Raw genomic sequence first — 14,333 nt, forward strand, 5'->3', positions numbered from 1 at the left:
AAATTTCTATTTACTGAGGGATGATAATTTCCACTGTTAACACTCATAAATCTAACACATAAAATCGATTTTGAAATATTTTTCAGTCAGGAAAATCCATGTCTTCGTTACCTGTTTTTAAAAATCAAAGCAGTTGATAACATGCTAAGATTTTTGAGTGTAGGACAAATAAATTTCGTTTGTTTTTCATTATAACATTTTCAATAACTTCTGTGTTTTTAAAGCATTGCGTTCTTAAAGCTCAATAAGACTCTGCATATTATAAAATAAGCTTCATATATTTAGATATGTTTAGATGATGCAGGAAGTTAATTATCGCAAATGTAATCGTCAGTTGATTATGTTCATGTACTTGAATTTTGATCCGCTTACTAGTTACTATTTTATTGTCTCTCTGTCATTTAATCATTAGTTAGCCTCTCACAAAAACAAAATTGATGGTAAGCTTGTTGCCAATAATATTTTTATTACTTTACTTGCATACTTACTGACTAGCTAACTCATTCGTTTCCTCAACTATTAGTCACTCACCCCTCACTCACGCACTGACTCATCACTCACGCTTACAAATGTTCGCAGACTCATTGACATTCACTTCCCTTCATTTTCAATTACTAACCCACCCACCCATTCAATCACCCACTCTCTCGCATACGCACTAACGCAACTTATTGATTAACTGGCAGTTTAAAAGCCACTTATGTCACTTACTCATATTCTACTCACTTTACTCACTTACATACACACAAACCTGAATCACTTACATTTACAGACTCACCTTACAAATAGACTATTTCTCTAACTCATTAACTCACTCACATTACGTACTCATTCATTCACTCAACTCACGTACTCATTCGTATACCCACTCACTAGGCTAGCCATTTTAGCCAAAAATAAGACCCAACCTCAAACAAATTCCTTCAGAAAAGATATTTATATATTTGTTATCTACTACAGGAAAAAAGTCCTAAAAAATCGAAGTATAAAATGCTAAAAATGTCATATATTGAAATCATGTTAGCTTTTAATTGGAAAATCTGTGAAGTTACTTTACGCATATTGTCCTGGACAAAGTAACACAATAAAACACAAACATGCTTAATTTAATCTAAAACACTTTAACAAAGTTTATAACATTCAAATAGTCGCAACACTGCATAATTTATACATTACCATTCAGACTGGTTTAAAACATTACCCCACCCACTAATAAAGTCTCCTTTTTTTACTTTAAGTCAGATTACATTAAATTAAATATTATTGTAATTTAGCTCTACAAAGAAATGTCATTGTATGAATCTTTCTAAATTGATATTATAATTCAGAATTTAAATGCATTTTACACAAATAATAATTATTTTTTTTACATTGTATTTGCATTTCGGTTCTGGAAACCAATCCTTCGCAATGGGTTAATATTTTACCAATGTTAAACTGCATTTTTGTATAAAATTTATTAAAGAAAGACATTTTAAAATAAAATTAACATTTAGACACTGAAAAAACACAATGTTATTTCATTTTGTGACCGAGGCCCGACTATCCATATTGTCAACAACACTACTACACATGTACATATTGCCAAGCCCATGTACAACGCTGAAATTATATCTTCTGTAACTTTTGTACCCAGTGCTACTGATCTCTTTAACCTTCCCTTCTCACAGAGATATATTGTTCCGCATCTGTAAAAATTGTTACAACATAATATGATAATTAAAAGCCAAACTTTGAATTATGCTTTTAAAATGAGACAATTTAATGTCAAATTGAAAATGTAGCCACTATAGTATAAAGCATGCTTGGATTTTGTTTTTAGAATTATATTTCTATACTGAATTGTCTACAAATAATTCATACATTAATGAGACACTTTTAGCCTCAGCAATGAATACATTTTTCGTTTTAGAAAACATATATCATGTAATACTGTTAATCATAACGATTTAAGTGCTTAAATTGCCTATCACCCAAAAGAAACGCTGACTGTTAAATATTATTATGTGCCATATAGGTAGGAACAATAAACAAAATGGCACCTAAGCTTCCATACTATAGAATTTATATTCCACACATAATACAAAACTCAAATAACTATTCTTGATTTCCCTTCATCGTTTATTTGTTGATAATGTTTAAAACATTTTAATCTAAAATTAATACTCAAAGCTGCATTAAATTAATTTCATAAAAACAGAAAAAGCGACATTTCATCAATAAATTGGGTTTCATATTGACTCCAGATCTCATTTTGGTGTCCAGACAAAATGAGTTTTATAAGCAAAAAAAAAACTGCACATGGCTTCAAGTAGCAGTCCTAATTTAACGGAATATTTCCGCATTGTGATGGATGTTTTCATACACATTTAATCTTTTTCATGCAATGACTACTTTTTTCTGAACGCCAGGCCTTATGCACCATGAAGCTAATACGGTTGAGGTGTGTTTGCACAAGAACATCCCTGTTTCAGATAGCAAATATAACATTGTGACATAGCGCATACATGAGCTGATTGTATGTTAAAAACTTTAGTGTTACAGCGGGGTTTTTCGTTTAAAATAATAATTTATGAACAATATTTGATGAGATTTACATCAAAACTGTTTAAAGGTTAATAAAACTGTTGAATGCTTGGTTTTTTAGGTAGGCCGACGACAAAATAGTTTTACATTTTATTTAATGCAGCCTTAAATTTACAGTCAGTGTTTTTCTTTCTTACATATGTTTGACCAGTCACTGAATATTTTATTTCCCAAAACAAATATGTTAACTTTCAAAACATTAGTATCTGACTGTCACTCTTGAATTCTCTTAGAAAATTTTCTACCAGTCAGTATTTACAGTAAATACTCTATCTCTCCATATTTGGAGGTTACCCTAGTGTTAAATTACAAACATAAGCCATCTCTATTTATGACGACAAGTGTTACTAAAATCAAACAGACTGATTCCTAGAATATTTATGATGGTAACCGATTATTGAGTTACTCCTAAAAAGATCTATTGCAGGCCACTTGTCCAGAATTTATGAAGATAACCGTTGACAGGGTTACCATACTAAAATCTCACAGACTGATACACAATCTAGCCCCACAGATATATAATTATAAATAACGACAACAAATGAGGTCTCAATTCTCATACAAACTCAATCGTTAAATCAAAATTTAACCAGGTTAAAAATGTAGATTGTTTTTCTTTGATTTACCTGTTTGTGTTTTTAAAGAAATGCTCAGCCCATTTAGCCTTCTCAACTTGGAAATGGAAAACTCGTGCCACATCCAATCAACGGATTGATTTATGTTCGACAAAACGTATGAGGCCGGATTTCAGGCTGTTATCTCTCGCTAAATATTGTCTTCTGAAATCAATCACCTCATAATATGTTTAGCCCTTCCTCTGAAAATAAGGTATAAAAGTCCCAAAAACATTATCAAAAGGAAAGTTTAAAATGATATAATAGGGAAACGCCTAAGATAATATTGATATCAGCAAACCCTTTGGTATGTACATTTATTATAATCATGCTATAAAATAATGATGTGAATTTGTGTTGATACATATTAACCCGCCTGAAAGACATCCAATTGTTTAGTTTTCATTCTTTCAATCAGATATAAAAGTATCTAAAAAGCCATTTTTTTCTCTCACATACCATCTGCCATTGTGTAGAAGGCACGTGCCCATCCATCTTATAGCTAATTATGCAACAACTGTTCTAAAAATGTTGAAAACAACATGGAAAACATTAATTAAATATACATACAACTGGCTCTGGTATCATAAGGGCATATTATCAAGTTTAGACAGCATTCGGAAAGAAAACAGTCGAAGCAAATTTGATTTTTTTTTGTTTAAAAAAGAATAGAATGGTTCAAGATTAAAATCCATATCAAATGCAATTTTAAATCTGGTCTGTTAACATCTCATTTTATTTTCCTCTCCGAATATGTCATCCTAGTATTTATGTAAATTTTGTGTTTTAAAAGCCATTTTGGTAAGTGAAAACTATTGCAATAAAATTAGATTATCAGACTAGTCCAAAATGTTTAGATTGAAAGAATAAAAAATAGTTAAAAACATAAGATATAAAACTTTTTAGAGAAGTAAAAGTAGTGTATAAAGTACCTTGATTAAGTAATAAAGTAGCTTAATTACACTCTGTTTTGATACGCTTTCTATATTCATGTAACATGCTGAAATATAAATATTATGCTTAGAAATGCATTAATATTGCAAAATACGCTTTGTTTACATTAAGATGCCATTATTTGATTTAATTATGATTTCCACAATTCATAAAACATGCAAACTCTTTGAAATAAGTCAGATTTAAAATTTTAAAAACAATACCTATATGTTCGTGATTTTGTTCACAATACGCTTCCGTAGAAAAGAAAAATTACAGAACTTTTGCATTTACATTTTTTTAAATACCTAGTAAAAATGTATGGTTATTTCTGTGTCATTAAAGATAACTGTACAAAAGAAAACAAAGTATGACAGTGAGTAAAAGATAAACAATCTTTTAATGATTACTTTATTCAAAATTGTGTTCAAAATCGCGAAATTATATGACACCTTTTGTCATCTGCATAATCGAGAGGTTTGTGGTCAATTCTTTTTATATACAAACATATTTGTCCCTTAAAATTTATACAGCTGCATATAAAAGTGACTTAAATTACTCACCTTTGCTTTTGGAATGCGGGAATTGAATTTACTTCTATGGTGACATGTGTGTGTGTTTATTTATCTCGTGGCCACGAGATACTATGTCGTGGTCACGAGTTTCTAAGTCGTGGCCACGAGATAGCTAAGTCGTGGCCACGAGATACTATGTCGCGGCCACGAGTTACTAAGTCGTGGCCACGAGATAGCTTAGTCGTGGACACGAGATACTATGTTGTGGCCACGAGATACTATGTCGTGGCTACGAGATAGCTAAGTCGCGCCGACGAGATGGTTACGTCGTGGCCACGAGATGCTTTGTCGTGGCCTCGAGTTACAAAGTCGTGGCCACGATATAGCTAAGTCGTGGCCACGAGATACTATGTCATGGCCACGAGTTACTTAGTCGTGGCCACTAGATAGCTAAGTCGTTCTACGGCCTGTTAACCTTGTTTATACGATAACATGAGAAGGAATATATCCTGGTTTATTTTAGAATTTGGTCACAATGAGGCTAAATATAAAATTATTGGCCAGTCAATAAGTTGTATAAATGGCACTTTTACAGGCTGGTGAAGTAGGGGCATCCTTGTACTATAGCCAATGTCTAGTTAATTAGGGTAATTCATAATAATGGTGTAATCTGATTGGTAATTTATCTCGTGGCCACGACTTAGTAACTCATGGCCACGACAAAGTATCTCGTGGCCACGAGATAAATAAAAATACACACATGTCACCTTTGTGCCACCGTATACTTCAGATCTTTCAATGAAAATATAATAAACGTGACGTCACCGGAAGTGCATAACATCAAAGTATGGTGTTATTTAAGAGACACGTTTAAATATTGATTTTTTCTTAACTTAATGATCGATTTTTCAGGATTCTATAAGGAGTTTTTTAGGACTTTTTTCTCAAAATGTAGATTATGTTTATTTATTTATATAATCGTGAAAACATTTGTGAAGGAATAAGTTTTACCATATTTTTTATTATGACTGGCCTACAACATATTTAACGCAGATAAGACACTTCATCACAATACATATGTACTTACGCAGACACGAACTAACACTTTCATCACGCACGCTTTACTTATCATTTCTCTCGCCCCCTCACCCACTTTCATAAATTACAACATGGTGATGAGACACTTAAATATTCTTAGTATTGAAAGATTTATAATGTAATGTACTAGAGATAATATCAGGGCCATAACATTTAAACATCTATTTGAATAATTAACAATATACATACATTTGCTTCAATTTATATCAATACTTCACTTGTGATAGTGCTTGACAAGGATAGCATTAATACATTTTGAAACATGTATTTTCTTCAATTGTTAGCGTTTATCATTTTGTTTTTCATGTACAGTAAGTTTATTGCATGTTAATTTTATATACAAATCTAAATTTCTTCTGTTTATGTGTTTGTATTGTTTCATCATTTGAATCTTATTATCTAAATATCAAGAGCAAGATTGTTTACTTTTTTCATTAAATTATTCATTTAATCAATAACATGAAATCATGTTAAATAACTCAAATGAACAGGTTAACAAGTAAAGTGTACTATCGTGAAGTTGATTTATATGACAGCTACCTATAAAAATATTGTTGACATTTTGTATTAGCCTAGTGTGTAGACCAGTTGTTTCAATACAGTTGAATTGTAATGATAGAGCTTGAAATTGTTTAAAATTTACATTTGACAGAATCACATAGTCTCCCAGACGGATTCTGTAGCAGGACAGATAGTAAACAGAGTAAGTAAAATATATTATGTGAACAGTTTGTCTAATCTAGAAAGAAAAAACGTATACTTTTAAAACGTTTGATACGATATATTTAGATTAATTTTAACATCATTATTTTATTTTAAGATAATCAGGATGCTGATAATTCATTAGTGAAGATGGTACTTAATAAATTTGACACCTAAAACTCAAAAAGCGTAGAAATTGTGAAACAGGACAGCCATACTTCGATTTTGAAATCGAACTTAAACAGCTAGCCTAGAAATCCGCTCTTCTATGACATACACCACATTCTGATAAAACTGAGAGTTTTGGAAAATGCTTCATCTCTGTTATTTTCTTATATTTGCTACCTCGATATTACTAAAAACTTTATTTCATATCCATAAATTTTGACATATGATTAAGCATATACATATTTTGACAAAATAATCATATTCATTTTCCTTACAGTTTTAAGAATATGTACAGAGGACCGGATGCTAAATACAAAAACTGCTTATATTGATACTATCCAGGCTCCTAAATTTAGAAACACATCTTGTGAATGTCACATCTTACCTTCTAGTTACTACACTATTTTGGTGTTGAGGATGATAAATATCACTCAAGGGTCACAATTGAAATTTGAAATAATGGGAAATGTTTTTGACAGAATAACTAGATCACGTTTAGTACGTATCCAGGGAAACACTAAGCTTAAGTTTATTACTCATACAACTCGGGAACAAGAGGGAGCTTGTCTCGCCATCTATCCAAGTACGTACCGCATTTATATTTCAATTACAGATCATTTTGATACATTGTAGATATTGATTTTAAATTGAACATAAGCCTCCAAACCGTAATCATTCAATGATTCTTGTTATATGTTCAAGTTGGGTTGTGCGTGTGTGTGCGTGCGTGCGTGCGCGAGCGCGCGTGCGTACGTGCGCGTGTGTGTGTGTGTGTGTGCGTGCGTGCGTGTTCTTTAACTTTGATTCGGAGATGGTCAAACATTAAGCATGAAAAATAAGCTTTAAGTTAGGTAAAGATTTATTTTTTGTTTAGAAAATCCAGATGACACATTCAGTATTCATTGCACAAATGTTGTTACAACAACAACAACAACAACAACAACAGAAAAGATGCCAGTTTCAAATTCAACTAGTCAAATGACTCAAACCATGTCTTCTCTGTCATCAATATCTAAATCCCACACATTGTCGACAAAAAAACAGAAGTCTACAAAAGTCGGTCATGAAAATACAGCAGACAACGGAAGTAGTGGCAGTAAAGGTATACTCTAGCAAATTGAAATACAATGTATCATTCAAATTTAAAAATCGCAGAAGGTTTGTATCAGTTAATGTAAAGATTATAAATTCAATTGTTTAGCACATTTTATAATAAAAAAACAAGGCAATACTTATTTATTACAATATTTATGTACGATTGATAGCAACTTTTGTTACGCAAATGACATTAAGAAGAATTTTTAACTGACAACTGCGTGTGACATACATAAATATGTTGATTTTGATTTCTGTCATTCAACGATTATTTCAAAATAGCCTTTATAATTTTTTTTAGCTCAAATATATTTTAATATACAAATGAAAAAGAATCAACACATAAAAGCATGTAATATACGTTAAGATTTTTCCTATTTTTTAGTATTTTCTATAGGTCTAGTTGCTGCGCTTGTCGATGGTATTCATTTGTAAATACGTTCCTGTTTCTTCTATTTAAGATACTTATATTCCTACAAAATTATCTTATAATTGTAAAGTTATTTCAACAAAAAAGGTATTTTATGTGACATAAATGTACTTGTTTTACTTGACATGATATACTTTGAAATGAATTGTGAGTACATTTTAATGAAGTTTGAAGTTTTGTATGTGTAGCATATACCTTTACCGCGATGTTGAAAGAAAAGATCTATTTGAAAATCAATGGGTTTAGCAGAGATGTTTGGACTTTTTTATTGAAAATACATTGCTTTGTAACTTGTTTGGCAATTTCTTGGTTTGTTTTAAAAAATTTAAACAGACACCTGTATATTTGTATTCATTTACGATTTCTAAAGTTTCATAACATTACAAGGGAAGTAATCAGTTTTTACTCTATTTACAAAAATGCATGACTTAGCGTTTTCATACATATTTTTATAGCATTAAAGAAAGATCCATATTTTGTTAAGAATAAGTTTTTCCCAAAAACCATCTCTCCAAATAGTATCTAAGTGTGTATTTATACAATAATATTGAATTTTTAAAGGAAAAGTTAAGTTATCAATTTCATTACCATCAATGAAGTTACCACTGTATTATTTAAACGTATATAAAAAAAATCATAATAGTAATTATTAAGTGTTTGTTTTTCAGTACCAATTGTGACTGCAAGTATCGCAACTTTCATCTGCTCAGCAGGTTTTGTAATACTTATCGTTATAATTTGCAGAAGGTTTGTTCTATAATTGTTAATATGATTTTTGTTTTGTATTTGTTATATTTATTATCTATATATCAACATATGTTGATGAGTTGCTTGACAAACGAAATAAAATAAAAATCAATTTGAGGTCAGATCAATCAGACACATAATTTAGATCTATATAAGCTATTTCTTGCATTTCCACTGCATTTGGTTTGCTTTTATTGTGATTCGGATTTCCTAAAAGAGCTATTTTAGTCATTCAATTAAATAGAGAAAATAAGAATCCTTAAAGAAAATAGATTATTATTATTATGAATATACCTGTATCAATACAACAAACTAACTATAGCATCATGGAAAGAAAAAATATTCATCAAAGATAAATACAACATTCCAAATCTTACAATACACTCACAGAATATAAATCATGTGATTTGCGAAAAACAAAGTTCAATAACGAACATACGGTACAGAATGTCTTGTAGCATCAGTACATGTACCACATAAGTGGTTTAATCCAGTGTTTTACAGAATTGCACATTGGGTACCCACGGCCGAACCATTCACATTTATCATATCATTTTGCCGATATCGAGTCGATAAGAGGTGTGCCAAAAAGACAACTTTTCATTGGTTGCCTCACGATTTCTTGAGGCGATTAAAAACAATGAAAACGCTCGTTTTATACGACGTTGAGTGAGACGTTAATTCTAAAAAAATAATAATTATTGTTGTCTCTGCTTGTTGAATTATTTAGTTTGGGGATAGTTTTGCCTTTCATATTGGCAAGACACGTGAAACAGGTTTACAGCGTTGACACTGCTATTTTGTTTCTGATAGTTGTTTACCTTTTCTCTCGTAGAATATAAATTTTGATAAACACGGTTTCATTGGTTAATATTTTACGTACATGATGCTGTATATCGACACAATTTACCCACATATGACTACATGTTATATTACATATAAATCAGCCGTGCGTATCCGACGATGATTTGTTGCCTACTATTACATTGTTTGTATCGTAATTGTGAAGTAACTATTTGTTATTACATTTGCACACTTGTTAATAATATAATTATTAGTATAGGTGCATGTACTAGTATTTTCTGATTGAAATGATATTTTCAATATTGCGTACTAATAACAATTGTACATACGATGCTTATAAAAACGTAACATGTCATCTTAATTGTCTTATCATAATTCACATGTAGAACGATTGTTGTAAATGATGGATCTAGTGTTTGGTATATTTCAGGCATCGGTCTGTTAAAGAAAAAAGAAACAATCAATCAAATTAGGTCGCAGTGTCTGACTTAGAACCTAACACCGGACAAATCGAGTGTGATACTAACACTTATGAAATACCTGACCAAAATGTTTATGAAGGTCTAGATAGGCAAGGCAATGCTCAATCGGATGAAACGTACCAGCATCTGTATACAGAAACCAAGAATCCAGATTGCGAAAGGTAAATACACAATAATTCGAAAGCAATAAATTTTTTTATAAAAGTCAAATGTCATATATAACACATCGGTAAATATTGATATAATTTCTTATCATAATTCACATCTTAAAGCGATTGTTGTAAATGATGGATCTAGTGTTTGGTATATTTCAGGCATCGGTCTGTTAAAGAAAAAAGAAACAATCAATCAAATGAGGTCGCAGTGTCTGACTTAGACCCTAACACAGGACAAAGTGAGTGTGATACTAACACTTACGAAATACCTGACCAAAATGTTTATGAAGGTCTAAATAGGCAAGACAATGTTTCATCGAGTGAAATGTACCAGCATCTGTATACAGAAACCAAGAATCCAGATTGCGAAAGGTAAATACACAATAATTTAAAAGCAATAAAACTTTTATAAATGTCAAGTGTCATATATAACACATCGGTAAATATTGATATAATTTCTTATCATAATTGACATCTTAAAGCGATTGTTGTAATGATGGATCTAGTGTTTGGTATATTTCAGGGATCGGTCTGTTAAAGAAAAAAGAAACAATCAATCAAATAAGGTCGCAGTGTCTGTCTTAGAACCTAACACAGAACAAACCGAGTATGATACTAACACTTACGAAATACCTGACCAAAATGTTTATGAAGGTCTAGATAGGCAAGACAATGCTCTATCGGGTGAAACATACCAACATCTATATACAGAAACCCAGAATCTAGATTGCGAAATGTAAGGACACAATAATTAGAAAGCAATAAAAATTTTTTATAAATGTCGAGTGACATATATAACACATCGGTAAATATTGATATAATTTATTTTGAATAAAGAAAAAGTAAAACATAATCGTTGCATACAATACAGATTACATTTACTATCTACTAAGCTTGATGTACAAAGTTGTATATTTCCGTCATTTGAATCGCGTGAATGTACTTTGGCTGTGCTCATGAGATTTCTCCTGTTATTTTAGCCAGACAATTAATACAAAGTATAAAGGAGTAACAAATGAATCAACAATGGGATAATTTTACTTCATCTGTTTGTATTTATTTTGATAAAATATTCGCAGCTATTTTTAAAATTCCTCCAACGGTTTATTTGTAACAACATCATAAAGTGGTAAATTCAAATATTGCTTTTTCTCCTATGGTTAAATCAATTAATGTACAATTAATACAATTAATGCACCGCCATTCTTATAAGGTACAGAATATGTATGTCATATTAAAAGTATATCGCAAAACTAACTGTACCGTCTTTAAAATTCGCCACGAGTCCTTAGGGTGTTTATTGTCATATATGTTGATAATTCATCTTTATTTCTTTATAGCAAAACGCAAAACCTTAGTCACCGACAGTCGGACACAAACAGTTTGGAAAAAGAGCATAACAATACGCATGATAGTATTTGTGACGGCATACATCACGAATATGAATTTTATAAAGCTAACGCAACTGATCATATGTACGAAACACTACAAAAAGACAAATGATACATACTAAGAACGACGTTATCTAAGATTAAGGAACACGAGTTTGTCTTTTCATGTAGGCATAAGCTCTCTTTATACTAGGCATCGGAATTACGTTAGACTTAAATGAATGCTAGAACTTGCGAAACAATATAGCTAAAGCTACATGAGTTGAAAAAAGTGTAACCAAGAGGTTTCTTAGAAGTGTTCGGCAACACCTTAAATAAATCTGATTCCATGCACACCTATGAAGCATCTATAATAAATTGATATGATGAAGTTGGACTTCTAAAAATAATATCCTTATATAGAGAAAATAAAATACAGAGTTTACAAAAAGGAAACATGTATACTTATTTTCATTAAGGCTTTATGATTTAACAATAACAAAGAAAAAGACAAATCATTTTTAACAAAGAAAAGTACATTTAGATCTACACAAAAGTTTGAAATCTATTTTTTTTCGTTTAAACAAAAATTGTATGTATTTTGTTTATGTAGAGCTAAGATATTTTTATTCATTCAAAAAACTGACACCCGTATTATCCATTGTTTCATCATAATTCAAAATATCAACGTAAATAGCTTGCAATATAAAGTGGTTTTAGTTGTCATCATGTATCTTATATAAATAGATAATTTTTACAGCTGGTTTTGAAAGATTATAATGAACAATAATGCTTCCAGACTAATGCTTAAATAAGAAAAAATCATTGGAATAATAAGCTTGAGGTATAGTTTTTAGAGAGAAACTTACAATTTCACTACATATCGAACGATAGTTATGAGATTTATAACCATAATTGTAATGTGGTAACCCTAAAATTGAGAAAGATTTAATTTTGGTGAACGCATCGGTCGGTTAGGTATTATTTCTATTGTAACATAACTAATCTTGCCATTCCATAAAAATATAATGAACATATTTTTTTAAGATAATCAGCATATTTATGCAAAACTATTGAGTTGTTTTAGGGTATTTCATTATTGTATTGTAGATTACTTTGACAGTGTTATTTAATTCACAGTTTTTGCAGTGATAACTTTGTACAAGTTGTAACATTTTAAAGGATGCGATTGTGATATCTAATATTTATAACAGTTCTTCTATATATCATTGTGTTCTTGGTGTCAAGCTATCATCCCTTAACGATGAGAAGATACAAAATTTCAGTTTTGCGAGTTTTCAATCAGCGGATGACCATGCCGGAATGTAAGATTTCAATGATAAAGTTATGAAACGTTCATATAATCTACAAAAGGCACTGACTTATATTATCTTATCACTTCTACTTTATGTACGCGATTTTTGTAAAACAAAAGAAAGAAAAGGAAGCGGCCAATTCGAAATTTGTAAATATTTTTGATGTTTTACGTCATGTTCAAATTGATCAATTTTGAGCTTTAGAATAAGAGATGCACATGCATGATTAAGTTTAAATTGAAATTTTGTATTATGTTAAACTGCATATTGATAGCACGAATAAATTTATATTTTACCTTCATTTAGCATTTACATATTTAGACATTGTAAATATCATGCTGCTAAATCTCATGATTACTGGTGTTACAATGGACATAAAGTTATGATATTTTATTTCATATTTAGCGCATATTTAGATGTATATATGTTTTATTATCTATGTGTGTCTTTGAAATAAAAGCAGGTGAAACAAGATTTAACTATTTTAAAAACCGATCCCTCCTAGAGATTGTTCTGATTTTGCTGTTTTAGACTCTACCTTGCTAAGACATCAATTGACTGTTCTTGCAGTTTTACCCGGCTAGAACGGTAAAGTTTGTTTTTATCTTTCCTATATATCTATTGTTAATTAAAAAATTTCAAATATAACAACAATCTTCAGAATGCAATGAATGAATTAGTTTCTTTTCGTTAGGAGCGCCTATTCAAATATTCTCTTACTCTACTCTAGGTTGTTATTACTCAAGCATTGGGCTGAATTCGCTGGTGTCGTTTTTTAACTTTTTCATTCAGAGATGTTTTTTTCTCTGTTTCTTCTTTTCTCTCCATCACCCTTCTTTTGAGAAAAATCATGTGACATCTGGCTCATACCGAATCTTGATTATGTTTCTTCATGTCTAATGGCATATATCATGTTATATATTGCTTATATTTTCGGGACTTTGTTTCAATTTTGAGTGCATTGTTGTATGAAAACGTTCGTTACTAGAATAATGCAATTTGAAATAAACCGAAGCATACAAAAAATGCTGTCAACAAATTTTATGAGATTAAACATGGTTACACTAACAACGCATTTATTACAAAATTGAATATTTTCAAAAAGAAGAGAAAATGGAGACATTTAGTCTATATGTATATTTTATATTTAATTTGTACAAATTTGCGCAAAATATAGGTATATTGTAAATAAAATTAATCAATTAAATTAAAATTTCAGACAGATCCTGAAAAATACCGGTGTTAATCATAACTTTAGTGTTACTGGCAGTTTTGCAGTAAATTATTCATCGTGCAGGACAGTATGATAGCTTGGTGT

General features: G+C 30.6%; 2 protein-coding genes across 3 annotated transcripts; both read left to right on the plus strand.

Moving 5' to 3' along the window:
* The first annotated feature begins 5,642 nt into the window (after positions 1–5,642).
* Positions 5,643–8,511, plus strand: LOC132721929 (uncharacterized). Its single transcript, XM_060706312.1, has 4 exons — positions 5,643–6,057; positions 6,399–6,449; positions 6,894–7,199; positions 7,491–8,511. Exons 1-4 carry the CDS (start codon positions 6,009–6,011, stop codon positions 7,727–7,729), a joined length of 645 nt encoding a protein of 214 aa, XP_060562295.1. The 5' UTR covers positions 5,643–6,008; the 3' UTR covers positions 7,730–8,511.
* Positions 8,512–8,524: 13 nt separating this feature from the next.
* LOC132721930 (uncharacterized) lies at positions 8,525–13,527 on the plus strand. Of its 2 annotated transcripts, XM_060706314.1 has the most exons (5): positions 8,525–8,888; positions 10,123–10,335; positions 10,489–10,701; positions 10,853–11,065; positions 11,670–13,527. In XM_060706314.1, exons 3-5 carry the CDS (start codon positions 10,655–10,657, stop codon positions 11,830–11,832), a joined length of 423 nt encoding a protein of 140 aa, XP_060562297.1. In that variant the 5' UTR covers positions 8,525–8,888; positions 10,123–10,335; positions 10,489–10,654; the 3' UTR covers positions 11,833–13,527. The 2 variants fall into 2 exon arrangements, with proteins under 2 accessions (XP_060562297.1, XP_060562296.1); XM_060706313.1 differs by having other exon boundaries at positions 8,525–10,335.
* Positions 13,528–14,333: the final 806 nt, after the last annotated feature.

Source organism: Ruditapes philippinarum, unplaced genomic scaffold (genome assembly GCF_026571515.1).
Source record: "Ruditapes philippinarum isolate M1 unplaced genomic scaffold, ASM2657151v2 ctg907_1_1_1_1, whole genome shotgun sequence".
Lineage (NCBI taxonomy): Eukaryota > Metazoa > Mollusca > Bivalvia > Venerida > Veneridae > Ruditapes > Ruditapes philippinarum.